We start from the raw sequence: 16,816 nt of genomic DNA on the forward strand, positions 1-16,816 counted from the left end.
TGTATGTCCTAGCCTAAATTATTACATGGTGCCACACACATGTGTCCCATGTACACATGTTCTACTTTCTACACATCCTGTGTCCAACTGTCCCAATCACATGTAAGGGCATGAATTCAAAATGAACAGGTTAGGGCTGGGAAGTTGGCTCAGTGGTAGAGTGCTTGTCTCACATGCATGAGGCCCTGGGTTCGATTCTGTAGCACCACAGAAGCAGAAAAAAGCCAGAAATGGCACTGTGGCTCAAGTGGTAGAGCACTAGCCTTGAGCTGAAGAGCTGAGGGACAGTACCCAGGCCCTGAGTTTAGCCCCCACAATGGACAAAAATAATTAATTAATTAATTTTTTTAAATACTTTTTTATTGTAAAAATACTGTACAGAGGGGTTATAGTTACATGAGTAAGGTAATAAGTACATTTCTTTTTTTTTCATTTTATTTTATTTTTTTGTGAACATACTGTACAGAGGAGTTACAATTACATGGGCAGGATAATGCGTACATTTCTTATCAAGCATTGCTAATTAATTTTTTTAAAAAAGAATGGGTTAGTCTTGTTCATTGGCATATTCTTTGCACTCAGGACGGCTCCTATAGAACATCCCTCCAGAACTCTTATCTTCAACACAGATACTCTTCCAAAATCAACAGAAAGGCAGATGTGCTAGCTCACACTGCCAAGCCCTGCCACTCCAGACAAGCAAAGCTAGTCAGACCTTATTGCAAAAAATATGCCAGACATGGTAATGTTCACCTGTCACTCTAGCTTTTCAGACAGCCATAGATAGGACTGCAATCTGAGGCCAGCCTTGGACCAAAATGTGAGAGTCTGCCTGAAAAAACACCAAAAAAGGGCTGAGGTAGTGGTTCAGCTGGTAGGGTCCCTGCCTGACAAGAATGAAGCCCTGAGTACAAACCCAGTACTACAATAAATAAATAAATGAATGAATAATTAACTTAAATAACCAGATACAAAGACATTACAATACAAAGGAAGGAAAGAATTTGTGCATGATACAGCTAGAGGATGGTCACTCACGTCTATAATTCCAACTACTCAGGAGGCTGAGATTTAAGATGACAGTTAGAAGACACCTGAGGAAGAAAAATCTATGAGACTCTTACCTCCAATTAACCATCACAAAGCTAGAAGTGGAGCTGTGGCTCAAGAGGTACAGTGCCTGACTTGAGCACAAAAAAGCTTAGGGACAGGGGGCTGGGAAGGTGGCTCAGTGGTAGAGCGCTTGCCTTGCATGCCTGAGGCCCTGGGTTTGATTCCTCAGCACCACATAAGCAAAAAGAAAAAAGCCAGAGTGGCGCTGTGGCTCAAGTGGTAGAGCCTTGAGCTGAAGAGCTGAGGAACAGCGCCCAGGCCCAGAGTTCAGGCCCCACAACCAGACCCCCCCCCCAAAAAAAAAAAAGAATATTGGAAAAAGCTTAGGGACAGCACCCAGGTTCTGTGTTCATGCCCCAAGATTGGCACCCAAAAAAAAAAAAAAAGTACATTGTGCACACTTATGGAATTACCACAACAAAAGTTCCTCACATTAGTGATACACATAAATAAGTAAATATCATCGCAAGCATTTTTCTAGGATGTTGATATGTAAACCCATAGGACAAACACATTAGAGAACATGTGAACATTGTGAGTCTGGCTAAACATCTACAGCACACGGTAAGATCAGCACCACCCCACAGTGAAAAAAAGATCCCAAGGAAATTGGCAGAAATTAATTTCAAAAGGAAAGACAAACCTGTACATCTTCACAAGTCAGAAGCTGTGACACCTGGCTGTCAATCACTGTGAAGGAGCCAATAGGAGGGCCACTCAAGCGTTCAGCATCCCGAGCTTCTAAGAGAAAGCCTTTAAATGGTGGTCCCGACAGAGTAACTGAGAAACAGATTGAAAATCAGGTTACAAGACTTAGACATATCCCAGAGAAGAATGAGGATGGAAAACCCATCACAATTAGAACGGGGTATGCATATGTAAAACTGCTCCTGGAGAGAAAACGAGTTAGCACAGGCTAGATGCTCTAATCTACCTTCTGCAGGATCTGTACTCCAGAATGAGTTAATACAGTAACAACACAGGTGGCTACCAGGGGTCAGTCTACAGGGGAAAATTTTTACTTTGGAAAACACTAAATTCAATTCAGTATGTGTTCCTTTACTGCAAATCCTGTGGGGTCTTTAATAATCTACTGTGCAATGTGAAACTCTAAGAGATACATATAACACAAGTTTTCCATGCTTATTTCTTCATGTATTTTTTCTATTAGAGTATTTATTGATACTCTGTATTTCTAGAACTGCAGAAATGAAGGCTTGCTATTACAAACTCACTTCAACACTCAGCCTACATTTTGTTGGAATAGTCAGGGAAACACAAGAGACTATATGACTTCTTTTAAGACAAGGGCTCTAAATTACATTTTGAACAAGATAAAATGTAATTTTCTTCTTGCACTGGGCTAGTAGCACTCAGTGGATATAATGTTAATATGTTAATAAATACAAGTAAATAAATATACATATGTAAATAAACAATAATAAAACTTTTGGGCTCACTGGCTAGGCATCTACCACCTGAGCTATAACTCCAGCCTTCATTGCTATGGCTAGTTTTTGAGATAGGTTATCACTTTTCACCTGGGCTGATTGAAACTATGACCTTTCTATTTACGCTTCCTACTGGGAAGGTGGGATGATAGGCATGTGCTACTACACCCAGCTTTTCTGCTTTGATGAGGTCTCTTGAATTTTTTTTTGTGGGGGGGGGGGGAAGGCGTAGTACCTAGCCTGGAGCCCTGATACTCTAGATCTCAGCATCCCACAGGGCTGGGATGACAGATTGAGCCACTGTACCCAGATACTGATTGAGATGGGATCCTGCAAATTTTGTACGTAGCTGGCCTCAAACCATGATCCTTCCAATCTCCATCTCATGAGTGACTAGGATTATAAATAAACATGAGTCACCAACACCCAGCTGACAAAAAAAAAAAACACTTCTGAATAGAGAGTGGATACATTTAAATAAAATGGCCATCTGTAGTAAACAAAACCAAAACAAGTGACAAATATGATGATATCTTACAAAACAAGTCAATAGCCTGGCTGCAGGTAATCTTAACTTTACATGAGGCTGAGACCTTGGGATCATGGTTCAAAGCTAGCTGAGGCACAATCATGAGATACTTCATCCCCCAATTAATCAGCAAAATGCCGGAAGTGAAGATATGACTCAAGTAAACAGAGTGCCTACAAAAAAGCCAAGTGAGAACATGAAGCCCTGAGCACACACACACACACACACACACACATGCACACATGCATGCGCACACACACACACACACACACACACATCCACTGAATAAATACATTAAAATGAAATCATCATGAATCAATGATAAAGATTCAGTGAGCCATAAAAGAGTAAAATTCAACATGCAAAGAGTTATTCCCTGCACAGCAGCTACCTTCAATCTTGTCTCCTGGTCTGAATGTCCTGTCACTCACTGTGAGGCGATGGATGGGCTCCGACTGTGGGCTGTGGCCATGTTGGGGAATCATGCCATCACAAGACTGTGTGACTTTCCCATTGGGATAATTCACTACAGATCTCATGAGCCATAGAAGCATGAAGGCACTGAGGGCACATCCAGGAGATGCCATCTTAAAAAGAAGATGAGAAGCATAACATTTTCACTTAGAATTAAAACATAAAAGCTTTCCCAACACTGGGAAAGAAGAGATTCGACAGAATTATTTGCTTCCAATGTCCAGCTACCCCCATAATCTCAAACTCCATAATACAAGAATGGGACATGCAAAGCCTGACTTGGATTTGAATTTCAGCTCTCCCAAATATCAACTGTGAGATATGGGGCAATTCACTGATGTCTCTACTTTCTGTACCTGAAACATAAAGAAACTAAAATCGTCCCCTTTAAAGTTGTTTTTTGTTTCTTTGTTTGTTTCTGTGCTGCCTGGGTCTTGAATTCAGGGCCTGCGGGCAGTCCCTGAGCTTTGATGCTCAAGGCTAATGCTCTACCACTAGTCACAGCTCCACTTCCAGCTTGCTTTCTTTATTTTATTTTTTTTCTGGGGGTCCAGTCGTGGGGCCTGAACTCTGGGCCTGGGCATTGTTCCTCAGCTCTTCAGCTCAAGGCTAGCACTCTACCACTTGAGCCACAGCACCACTTCCGGCTTTTTTCTTTTTGCTTATGTGGTGCTGAGGAATTGAACGCAGAGCCTCATGCATGCAAGGCAAGTGCTTTACCACTGAGCCACCTTCCCAGCCCTCTTTGTTTATTTTTAGTGTTTAACTGGAGATAAGCATCTCATGGACTTTCTTGCCCAGGCTGGCTTTGAACCACAATCCTCAGATCTCAGTCTCCTGAGTAGCTAGGATTATAGTCGTGAGCCACCAGTGCCTGGGTCAGGGTTGTTTTAACAAAATGAAACTACAGTCCAAATCTGACAAGTCAATGCATAATCACTTTCATGAATATGGAATGATAAACCAGTCCGCTAAAAAGGTAAGGTTTTATTCTACTTCATCTCAGAAAGTGTAAAGGAATGTCTCCTTTTGGATTCAAATATCATCACCTTAATCAACCTGTGACTTCCCCCAACTTCACATTAAACTAAACATCTAACTGGACACAGGATTTCATTGGCAGTAAAGAAAACAGACATCCAATATAAAGAGATGGCATTTCTATCGCTGATACGCTGAGTCTTCTGAATGATGATATGCTTTTATGACATACAGCCCACACAAGCATCTTCTCAGATTCTTCCAACCACCTGCATTTTAGAAAATCAGCTACGTCAATCCTACCATCTTCAGGACTAGACCAATCACGTTACTTCATGCAAATATTCAGACCCAGGAAAATTACAATATTCAACAAGCCTTAGAAGAGCAGGATCACATAGTGCAAAGGTAAATAAGGCTAACACTGGACAGGATTTAGTTGGGAGGAGCCCAAGAGGTGGTTCATTCTCCACAGACATGGAATTCCCTATTAGCACGTATCTGGTCACAGACAAAAGCAGGTGGAATCAATGGAACAAATTATCACCTTATAATTCTGTAAATGAAGCCTGATTAACTCATAAAGCCTAGTTTGTTGGGGTTTTCTTAAAGCTGAACTGAGCTGGAAGAACAAAAATATTTCATCTCCAAGCAACAAGTCTTTTCCACTGTAAGGAAAGGGAGATAACTGACTTTGTCCATCCTGCCCCAGCATAGGGCTTTGAAACAGGGGGACAGAAGCAGTTGTAATATTCACAGGCCAGGTACAGCTTTCAGACAGGCTACTCATACATCTACAGCTGCACCTACAGCTCCCCAAAGGGTGATTTATAGCAAAGTCATGTACTCAGTGTGCCATGTCCAACTCTCAGAATAAAACATTACAGCCAAGTGCCAGTGACTAGCTGGCAAAGGTCAGAGGTCCGGAGGCTCCTGACTCCTGGCCAGCCCCGTCAGCAAATCCCATTAGACTCCAAGTCCAGAAAACCAGCAAACAGCTGGTTGCTGGTGGCTCACACCTTTAAGGTAAGTATCTCAAGAAAAACATCTAGCAAAACTTATCCTTGGACTAAAAGAAAAATAAATACCTCCTAAAGATATACTTCTTCTGACCTAAATAAGCATCTTCTAAAAGAAAGCACCCGGAAGGCTCTATCACTTGTATCAAGGAAGGGGACCTGATCGCTGGGAATCCCCAACTTACCAGTTCTAAGAACCTAAGGTATGACTGAAAGAGACTGGCAGGCCTGCAAGATTAAACACTGTATTAAAAAAATAACACACACACGGCTCTTCCCGGCACTCTCCATTTTGCCAGTTGAGTAGATACAAGAGAGAGATAGTTCCCTGACCTTGACCTTAGATGAGTGAGGTGCCTAGATAACATCTCCATGCTTGGGTGATAACATCCAAAGTTTACAACAGCTGAGTGCTAGTAGACTTCTCAGGAGGCTGAGATCTGAGGAGCGTGGTTCAAAGCCAGCCCAGAAAGTAAAGTCCCTGAGACTCTTACCTCCAATTAACCACCAGAAAACCGTAAGTGGAGTTGTGGCTCAAAGTGATAGAGCACTAGCCTTGAGCTGAAGAGCTGAGGAACAGCACTCGGAGTTGTGGCTCAAAGTGATAGAGCACTAGCCTTGAGCTGAAGAGCTGAGGAACAGCACTTGGGCCTAAATTCAAGCTTTTCTACTGACAAAAAAAAAAATGTTTACAATAAAATGATTTAGGAAGTAACAATGAGCATTTTAAAAAAACGTTTGTCTAGACAGCAGGCTCCCACCTATAATCCTAGCTACTAAGGATGCTGAGATCTAAGGATCAAGGTTCAAAGCAAGCTTGAGTAGTAAATCCAAGAGACTCTTATCTCCAATCAACCAGCAAAAAACCAGCGGTGAAGCAGTGGCTCAAGTGGTAGAGGATGTACGTTTTCTGACAAAGAGTAAAGAAAGGATTACAGTTTTACTATAGATAAAAAGGAAAGGGGAAGCCGGGCGCTGGTGGCTCACGCCTGTAATCCTAGCTACTCAGGAGGCTGAGATCTGAGGATCGCTGTTCAAAGCCAGCCCGGGCAGGAGAGACCGTGAGACTCCTATCTCCAATAAACCACCAGAAAACCGGAAGTGGCGCTGTAGCTCAAGTGGTAGAGCGCTCGCCTTGAGCTGAAGAGCTGAGGGACAGCGCCCAGGCCCAGAGTTCAAGCCCCACGACCGACCAAAAAAAAAAAAAAAAAAAAAAAAGGAAAGGGGATCATAGAGAAGAAAAAGAGGAAAAGAAACAAGAAGAATCTGGCAGTTAGCTAGTACATCTGATATTATTTCCTATTAGAAATGAGGAAGCTAAGAACGTACAGTACCTTAAAGCGCATGTGCCTTTAGGATTAAAACATCAATCTAAGAGCAATATCCTGCTTTTTATCACTCAGTATCACTGTTCCCCACTTGAGGAGAGAACATGGAAAGTCAACAGGTCCAGCAAAAACCCAGATTTCACAATGCGCAGTGGTTCAACATATCAACATCTGGCACAAATTTTCTACCAAATTCAGAACATTGAGTCCACTTACTAAGAGACTGAGAAGTGATGTGGAGATTTCTTTCCTAATGCTCCAGACAGAACAGATATTAAAACAACTAATTCAATGTCTAAACAAAAAACTCAATAATTGGTAGTTGTCATTTCCATTCTCATTTTAAACTTTTCTGATCACTACTGAGTCTTCATTTCTTCCAAACTGCACTATGGGTATACAGGTTTGATTGACCTATCCCTGGCATCTGTGTTGAACTTGTTCAAACCTTCTAAAATACTTCAGAAATTCTTCCTAGCAATTGAACTTTACCTTCATAGAAAACTTCCACATCAAGAATTAAATTGGCTTTCATAGCTGACTCTCAAATCATAGAGAAATTGAAAAATAGGTCAAGTATTTCCAATTGCCCAGATAAAAATGCTTTAGACACCATTTTCACAGTAGGAAGCACAGAGAAAAATTATTTTTTTAAGCTCACCATTGGAGTTGTGACATTTTCAGAGAAAGTTCTTTAAAAAAAAAAAAATAACAAAGACCATACAAAATGGCTCAGTGAATAGCAATTTGAGATCCATCAGATCTAACAATTTGAGATGGCTGAAGGGAGAAAATGAGGGAGCGGGTAACACTGTTCAAAAGGAAATGTACTCACAAGATGGTTGAAAAGAGTTCTGAAAATTACTTGGGAGTTGGAGTGAAAGCAATAAAAAGTAAGTGAGCTGGGCCCAGATGGCTCACACCTATAATCCTAACTACATGGGAAGTTATAATCTGAGGATCACAGTTGAAAGCCAGCCTTGGCAGCAATGTTCACAAGACATCATCAATTGACTACCAAAAAGCCAGAAGTGGAGCTGTAGCTTAACTAGTGGAATGCTAGCCTTGAGCAAAAAAAAGTCAAGGGACAGCACCCAGGTCCTGAGTTCAAGTTCTAGTACCAATACTAAATTTTTTTTTAATATTTAGGAGAAAAAGTAATAGTACAAATAATTGCTGAAGACTTGCAGCACCTCAGACAGTATGTTTAAGGACTTTGTATGCATTCTTCTCAATAACCATGGGTTCTCTGAGACATGATGGTCCTCGCATTTAAACAAGTGACTGATGAAAAGTCTGGTGTCTGGACTCGTCTCTGCTTTCCCCCTAAAATCTTCATCTGTCAGTCAGCACTTTGTGAGCACCCGCTCTCTCACATCTCACCCGGTTTGTGAGACACTCACCCAGTCTCCCGTTCTGCAGCCTGTTCAATTCCCACCACCACCACCCAGTCACTTCCCCAAGCACATGCTCACCAATCCCATCGCTCACCCAAACACGCATCTACTTCTTGAGAATGATCAAATGAAGAAAAAGCGTAGCAGGGGGCTGGGAAGGTGGCTCAGTGGTAGAGCACTTGCCTTGCATGCATGAGGCCCTGGGTTCGATTCCTCAGCACCACATAAGCAAAAGTAAAAAAGCCGGAAGTGGTGCTGTGGCTCAAGTGGTAGAGCGCTAGCTTTGAGCTGAAGAGCTGAGGGACAGCGCCCAGGCCCAGAGTTCAGGCCCCACGACCGGACCAAAAAAAAAAAAAGCGTAGCAGACATTTAATGTTCTGTGCTTCTCAGCACTGCACGAATTCCAAAGATCTTTACTGTTCCACATGCTCTCCTTAGACCAGCGCTTCTCTTCTTCCCTCTTCATGCTCTGCTTTGAACTTACATACCTAACTATATGAAAACGTATTTAAAAATGTAATTCTATGTTTATCACATATAATCTGTAATAACTATCTCTACTATTATATATTATACTATATTATATTGTATTATTATATATTATGTTTTATATTATTATATATAAGATTATATGTGATTATTTTACAGATGTTATATATTATAAATATTTTAATTGTTGTATTTATTATATATTTAATTATAGAAATACAAATGCATAATAAATATATGTCATATACTCTATATGATAATATTATATAATAATATATTATATGAAGCAGAACACAAAGATAACTGTTAATAATTATTAAGTGCTTTTTAACAACTAGCACATTTCATAGAAAATACATACTACATATGGAATGGAGAAATAAGAAAAAAAAATCTCTGTACAATAAATGTAAACTATGTTAAATGTATACGTTGCTTATTATTTCATTTAAAATGCAAAAGACAAGCCAGGCAATGATGGCTCATGCCTGTAATTCTAGCTGAGAAGGAAGCTGAGATCTGAGGATCATGGTTAAAAGCAAGCTAGGGCAGGAAAGGTCATGAGACTCTTATCTCCAATTAAATCCCAAAAGCTAGAAGTGGAATTGTGGCTCAAATGGTAGGGTACTAGCTTTGAGCAAAAAAGCTCAGGACAGCATGTAGGCTCAGAGTACAAGCCCCAGAACCAGCACAAAATAATAACAATAACAACAGCAACAACAACAATAGCAGTAATAATGATAATAATAATACAACAAAATGCAAAAGACTAGCCAGGAGCCAGTGGCTCACTCTTGTGATCCTAGCTACGCTGGAAAGTGAAACCTGTAGGATCAAAGTTTCAGGCTAGCCTGGGTAGAAAAGTCTGCATAATCTCCAAATATCAAGCAAGATCCTTGAAGGCATGGATCAAATAGTAGAGTGCCAGCCAGGAGAGAAAAGCCACAATAACACACACACACACACACACACACACACACACACACACACATTTAAAAACAAAATAAAATGCAAAAGAGAGGAGATCAGCAATGGTCTCTTGCAATCTAATCAGAGTCAAAGACCACATTTTAGCCAGGCGCCGGTGGCTCACGCCTGTAATCCTAGCTACTCAGGAGGCTGAGATCTGAGGATCGCGGTTCAAAGCCAGCCCGGGCAGGAGAGACTGTGAGACTCCTATCTCCAATAAACCACCAGAAAACCGGAAGTGGCGCTGTAGCTCAAGTGGTAGAGCGCTGGCCTTGAGCTGAAGAGCTGAAGGACAGCGCCCAGGCCCAGAGTTCAAGCCCCACGACCGACAAAAAAAAAAAAAAAAGACCACATTTTAGCTCACATTTGGCAGCATCTTAGTGAACTAAAACTATGTTTAACTTCTAACAAGTTTATCCCTTCTAGAAACTTACCCTTTGGGGGAAAAACACACACACAATTATGAAATGTTTATAGCAAAAAAAAAAAGTAAGATAATTTAAATGAGTGGAGCACCAGTGGCTCATACCTGTAATCCTAGCTACTCAGGAGGCTGAGATCTGAGGACTGCAATTTGAAGCCAGGCAGGGCAGAAAAGTGTATGAGACTTTTATCTCCAATAAACCACTCAAAAAAAGCCAGAAGTGGTATTGTGGCTCAAGTGGGAAAGTGCTAGCCTTGAGCACGAAGAGGGTCAGGGACAGCAAACAGGCCCTGAGCAAAATTAAAAAAAAAAAAAATATGTTATAACCAAACTATAGAACAAGATACACCCATTAAAAAGGAGGAAGCAGAAGTCATAAGATAAGTGCTGATAATTATGAAGGGTTTCCTAAGCACATTTTAAGTGCTTGACAAGAATTAACTCATTTCACAAAACAAAAAAAAAATTCACAAGTGTGAATCTGTATATATTTAAGTGGAAGCTTGCTCACACCACATTGAGAAGTAAAAACAGGCGAATTGCAAAATGCTGCATAGTACATCAAAGTAAGTATTACTTAAGAAAAAAGGAAAAGAAAAACCCTCTGCACCAGGCTTTTAACCGTTCTCAACAGGATGGGAAGAAGAGGGACTTCCTCTCCCTAACCTCCTTTATACCCTACATGTGTGTGCACACCCATGGATTTTCAGTATGTAGTATTTTCCATTTTTAAAAAAAGATGGGCGCCTGTGACTCACTCCTGTCATCCTGGCTACTCAGGAGGCTAAAATCTGAGGATCACGGTTCCAAACCAGCTCAGACAGAAAAGTCTGAGACTCTTTTCAACATTACAAAAAAAAAGAAAAGGAAATGGAGCTGTGACTCAAGTGATAGAGCACTAGCCTTGTGCAAAAAGACTAAGGGATAACCCCCAGACCCTGAGTTCAAGCCCCAGGTGCAAAATATAAATATACATATGTGTATGTGTCTGTGTAAATATAAACACACACACACGTGTGTGTGTGTGTGTGTGTGTGTGTGTGTGTGTGTGTGTGTGTGTGTGTGTGTGTTCTGGGGCTGGAAGGGCCTCACACCCTTGCTTAGCTTTTTCACTCAAGGATGGTGCTCTACTGCTTAAGCCATACCTCTGGTTTCTGGAGATAAGAGTCTAAATGTCTGCCTAAGTTAGCTTTGAACCAGGATCCTCAGATCTCAGTCCTTGGAGTAGGTAGGATTAGAAGCATGAACCTCAGGACGTTGGCTTTATATTGAATTTCAAAATAATCTGATATTAAGTAAACAGACAGGTGTGAAACAATAGATCCAGGGGCCAAACGAATCAACACACTGCTTGCCTTTCCAAATAGAAGTCTTCTAACATACAAAATCTTTCTTTAAAAATTTTACATTTAGCCAGACCCCAGTGGCTCATGCATGCAGTCCTACATACTTAGGAGTCTGAGTTCTGAGGCTCGCAGTTTGAAGTCTGCCCTAAGCAGGAAAGTCCATGAGTCTCTTAGCTCCAATAAACTACTCAGAAAAGGCTAGAAGTGGTGTTGTGGCTCAAGAGGTAGAGTGCTAGCCTTGAGTAGGAGAAGCTCAGGGACAAGTCCCAGACCCAGAGTTCAAGCCCCAGAACTGGCCAAAAAGAAAAAAGTCCTAGCGGCTGGGAAGGTGGCTCAGTGGTAGAGCACTTGCCTTGCATGCATGAGGCCCTGGGTTTGATTCCTCAGTACCACATAAGCAGAAAAAATAAAGCTGGAAGTGGTGCTGTGGCTCAAGTGGTAGAGCACTAGCCTTGAGCTGAAGAGCTGAGGGACAGCACCCAGACCCAGAGTTCAGGCCCACGACTGAACCCCCCCAAAAAAATCCTAGATTTGTGGGGTACCAGGACTTTAACTCAGGGCCTCTGACTTTGGCTCTTGCTTATGGCTGACGCTCTACTACAGCATTTTTTTTCTTTTTTTTTTTTTTGGTACTTTTTTATTGTAAAAATTCTGTACAGAGTTACAGTTACAGGCGCAAGGTAATGAGTACATTTCTTACCAAGCATTGTTGCCTCCTCCTTTGTTTTTCCCCTACCATCCCTTCCCTCCCACCTCCACAACTAAACCCTCCCCTCCCCCACAAGTTGTAAAGTTGGTTTTCAACATAGTGTCTTCTATATCTCATGGTTACAATGGGTCAACCTGTATCCCTATTTATATGCAAGATGCAGGGCACCAAAATCAAATACAGTGAAAACAGGGATTATACCATGGGGGAGGAACATACAAAGAAACAAAAAAAAAAAATCACATGGTACATTATAAATACATTAGAAACAATAGCAAGCAAGAAAAAAAGATATTTGTGTTCCTATCTTGGGGTTCATTTCGCTTAACATCATCTTATCTGATACATAGCTTTTGCCCTTTACTGCTTGTCCTAGACATACACTAGTTATGGCAAATAAGGGAAACCATGAGACCTAGGTTTCTTTGGGCCTGGCTTACTTCACTTCATATAATTTCTTGATTAATTAGAGATGGGGTCTGCAGAACTTTTCTGCCTGGGCTGGCTTCAAACCTGCAAACCTCGCAAGTCTCAGCCTCGTGAGTAGCTAAGATTACAGGCAGAAGCCACATTCCTCTGGCTGAATTCCAGCTGTGTATCAGCAAGCAAGATCGAAACTTCACGCATGCCACATCTGTACTATCCGAATACGACTTTTAAAAAAACAAGAACAAAAATAAAACATTCCCTTTTGTAATTCAGAGGAAAAAGAAAATAACAACAAACACAGTGAACGTCTGGCTTCGCTAAGAACTCTTCCCAGTAACACATGCACCAAGTTAAAAAAGAAAATCCCTCTTTGACCTTGGGCAGCCGATACACTGCACCCAATCCATCCACGCGTGACAGCCAGCAGTGAGCGCGGGCTCATCTATGCGGAGTCCCCGCCGTTTAAATGCGGTCACTGTGCACGCACGCACAGCCTCCTTTTCCAGATCCCAGACGTGTCTCCACGACGCCTCCTCTTCCAGCCACCCGGCGGTCAGGACGGAGCGCGCCCGGCCGCGCGCGGGGAGCGCGGGGCGGCCCGAGCATCCAGCCCGCCGCGCCTTACCCCCGGCCCGCGCGCGCGCGCGCCCCGCGCCGCCTCCCTCCTCCCGCTGCCCACGCCGTCCAAAGGCTTGGCCAAGTCCCCGCCGGACGCCCCAGACAGTCAAGGGAATCTCACCTCCAGGAGGGACAGGGCGGCCCTGCCGACTTCCGGCTCGGTGACAACTCTTCTCTCCCAGGTCGGCGGGTGGGCGGGGCCGGCTCGCTCCGCAGCCCGGGCAAGCCCGGCCCCGCCCAGCTGCAGAACTTGACTTTCCAGAGTGGCTGAGCGCTGTCTGAAAATGAAGGGTCGGTTAGCCTCACAGGGCGATGGATGGACGGACAGACAGGCAGGCAGGCAGGCAGGCAGGTAGACAGGCAGACAGGCAGGCGGGCAGGCAGGCAGGCAGGTAGACAGGCAGACAGGCAGGCGGGCAGGCAGGCAGGCAGGTAGACAGGCAGGCGGGCAGGCAGGCAGGCAGGCAGGCAGGCGGAGGGACTGACGGACAGACAGACAATTTGACTAATAATTGTTTCGCCGAGGAACTCTGTTTAGCTTTAGCAGCACAAGTATTTGCAAATACATCCCTGCCATTCATGATGATAAGCAAAGGAGCACAAAGGCACCGTGGTAGTCAAATTCAGCAAATTCACAGGAGGACCCAAGATTGGAATTTCATTTTGCAACCTAAGCAGCATCTTATACACTGTTTAGGACGAAGGAAAAAAGGAAGGGAGTGAGAGAGGGAAAAAAAGGAAAATGTTTTAGTGTTCATCTGAAATTCAAACTTACAAAGGGAATTTGAAGGAATAGCCCTGTATTTTTACCTAGCAACACTCTTGACAAATATAGTCAACTGAAAAAAAAGTATGAAAGGATCAGCTTGTGTGGGTAATACAATGCAAACTATCCCTTTTAATTTTGCAAAATACCATCGGAAATGTATGTTTTATATTCGTAGGCAAAAGAAAATATCAGGGCTAGGTAAGGTAAGGTTTCTGAAAATATTGCAGCCTCTGTTTTCAGACCACAACTAACATGTACAGACTGGAAAACCAGAACATGACACATGCTGACCTGAGTATGGTTAGCCAACACTAGTAAATCTTTTCATGTTAAAAGGAAATGAGTGGGAAAAGAACACCCACATTCACATTGCTTTCATCTCAGAACCAGTGAAAATTAACAAGAGCCTCTCTATACAGGATTTTGTCTTACTTTATGTTGTGTTAGTACTGGGATTGAACCCAGGGCAGGGCACTATCCCTGCACTTTTTTGCTCAAGGATGGTACTCTATCACTTGAGCCACAGCTCCCCTTCTGGCTTTTTGCTGGTTAATTGTAGCAAAGAATATTGTCTATTTTTCTTGCCTGGGCTGGCTTTGAACCATAATCCTCAGATCACACCCTCCTGAGTAGCTATGTCTACAGGATTTTAAAGACATTTTCCATGCTAAAACTGCTAGGAACATGAATATTTTTAAACTAAGTCATCTGATCATTAGTCCTCCAAAGCCTTAGGTAGGGATACAGTTTCCTGTTGTTATAATTAGATCCTGTCTGGGAATGGTCCCTTTGTTCACTTTGCATGCCAAAAGTATAATTTTTAAAAAAGCAACTACAAAAACAAAGCATACTTAGAATATACCAGGCATCCGTGATTTATGCCTGTAATCTTAGCCACTCAGGAGGCTGAGATGTAAGAATCACTGTTCAAAGCTAGCTGGGGCAGAAAAGTCCATGGGATTCTTATCTCATTATCTAGAAAAAGAGCTAGAAGCGGAGCTCAAGTAGTAGTGTACCAGCCTTGAGTGGACAAAGCTAAACAAAAGTGAGAGGTCCTGAATTTAAGTCCTAGTACTGGCACACATACACACACACACACACACAGACAATGCTGTGAGTTTAAAGCCCTACTATCAGTGCACACACACACACACACACACACACACACACACACACACACACACACACATATACATACTTAGAATACATTACTATAATTTTACTAACCAAAGCACTCAGGAAATTACAAGAAGTAGAGAAGAAAATTAAATGGAGAGTCTAATTTTCTAGGAAGCCAGGTCCCCACGCCTAACAGTTCCCCACCTCCTTCTTATCACTTCCCCACAGAAGTTCCCTTCTACTAGCTCCTCCCACTTGCCTCCAAGGAAACCAGTTATTAAAATGAGGAATGGAGCTGGAACTCCAGAAAGGCAAAGCCACTCAGCCAGATCCCAGTTACAAGCCCTAAAATCAGCTGGCTCAGACCTGTGCTTTCACAAGTTGCCTTGGACAGCTCATACAATTTCGCAAACCCTAAAGAAATGTTTGTTTATTGAGTGATAGCTGTCTTTTTTTGGGGGGGGGCATGTCAAACATTGAAACAGAAACATTTAAATATGCATTCATAACTGTATGCACCTGTAGGACAACAGTAAGTTCCTTGCATGTCATAGAATATATTTTAACTATTAATTTCACAACGTTTGGCTTACATCTGTAATCCCAGCTACTCAGGAGGCTGAGATTTGAGGATTCAAAGCCAGAGTGGACAGGAAGCTATGCAACTCTAGTCTCCAACTAACCAGCAAAGAATCAGAAGTGGAGCTCTGGCTTGAGTGACAGAGCATCAGCCTTGAACTGTGAAGCTTAGAGACAGTGTCTAGGCCCTGAGTTCAAGCCACAATATCTACACACACACATACATACAAGTGTGTGTGTGAGCGTGCGCGCGCTCTCACACACACACACACACAGAGTATTGTCAAAGGACAAAATTAGAGCAACCTCATTTAGAGATCTTGACTGGACTTATCCTCAACTCTAGAATCAGGCAAACTTCATTCCATAAAATAGAGTATTACAATGGGCCCAATGTGAAATGATGACTGTGAGAACCGATAAGGGCGTGCAAAAAGCAGAAGGTAAAACAGAAAGCAGATTGGTCATTTCCAAGTCATTTTCCTTCTAGGTGTGGAAAGGAAAAGAGATTAACAGAAACAAATTGATTGGTTAACTTCTAATTACCTCCAGATTACTTTTTTATAAAGTGAAAGATTACCTTTTTATAAAGTGCCAGGGTTAAAGCAGAGAGAGTTTCAATACTATACTGACTGACACTGGCTTGTTGAAGACAAGTTGGCTGCTACATAGGACATCAGCAAACCCCTCCCCTGCCAGTGGCCACCACCCTGGGGGAGGGTTTTGGGTCCTGCTGTCTCAGGCCACTCCTACCTTTCTCTAACCAGAACCCAGAAGTCTGGCTTGTTTCAAACAAACCAATCATAAGCCTAGGCTAGGCTACCATCCTGTGGCTACTACCCTAGAGAAGATCCAGCCTGCTTCAACCATATGATATTGATCTGAGAGAGAAAGGGAGGAGGATAGGGGCTTCTACCTTATCTTCCTCTTTATTCAATACACTCTTTAAAACTGTGCTTGCTTTTCCTCACACTTATTTCTATATTGTTGGAGAACAAGAATCCATCGCTCCTGTCTCTCCTATATCTTTAATCCTGATTGTTCTCAAGATCAGACAAAAAGGCTTAGTTCAG

At 42.4% G+C, this 16,816-nt stretch overlaps 1 protein-coding gene across 1 annotated transcript in view; it reads right to left on the minus strand.

Annotated features, from left to right (window-relative positions):
- Nucleotides 1-13,449, minus strand: part of Frrs1 (ferric chelate reductase 1) — a 40,726-nt gene extending 27,277 nt beyond the window's left edge. The window contains exons 1-3 of the mRNA XM_070007322.1: nucleotides 13,398-13,449; nucleotides 3,485-3,680; nucleotides 1,757-1,893 (exon numbers count right to left, since the gene is read on the minus strand). Coding sequence (XP_069863423.1) covers nucleotides 1,757-1,893; nucleotides 3,485-3,680 — 333 coding nt within the window. The 5' untranslated portion in view covers nucleotides 13,398-13,449. The remainder of the gene's footprint in view (nucleotides 1-1,756; nucleotides 1,894-3,484; nucleotides 3,681-13,397) is intronic.
- Nucleotides 13,450-16,816: the final 3,367 nt, after the last annotated feature.

Source organism: Dipodomys merriami, unplaced genomic scaffold, assembly GCF_024711535.1.
Source record: "Dipodomys merriami isolate MVZ:Mamm:240054 unplaced genomic scaffold, mDipMer1.0.p SCAF_7, whole genome shotgun sequence".
Lineage (NCBI taxonomy): Eukaryota > Metazoa > Chordata > Mammalia > Rodentia > Heteromyidae > Dipodomys > Dipodomys merriami.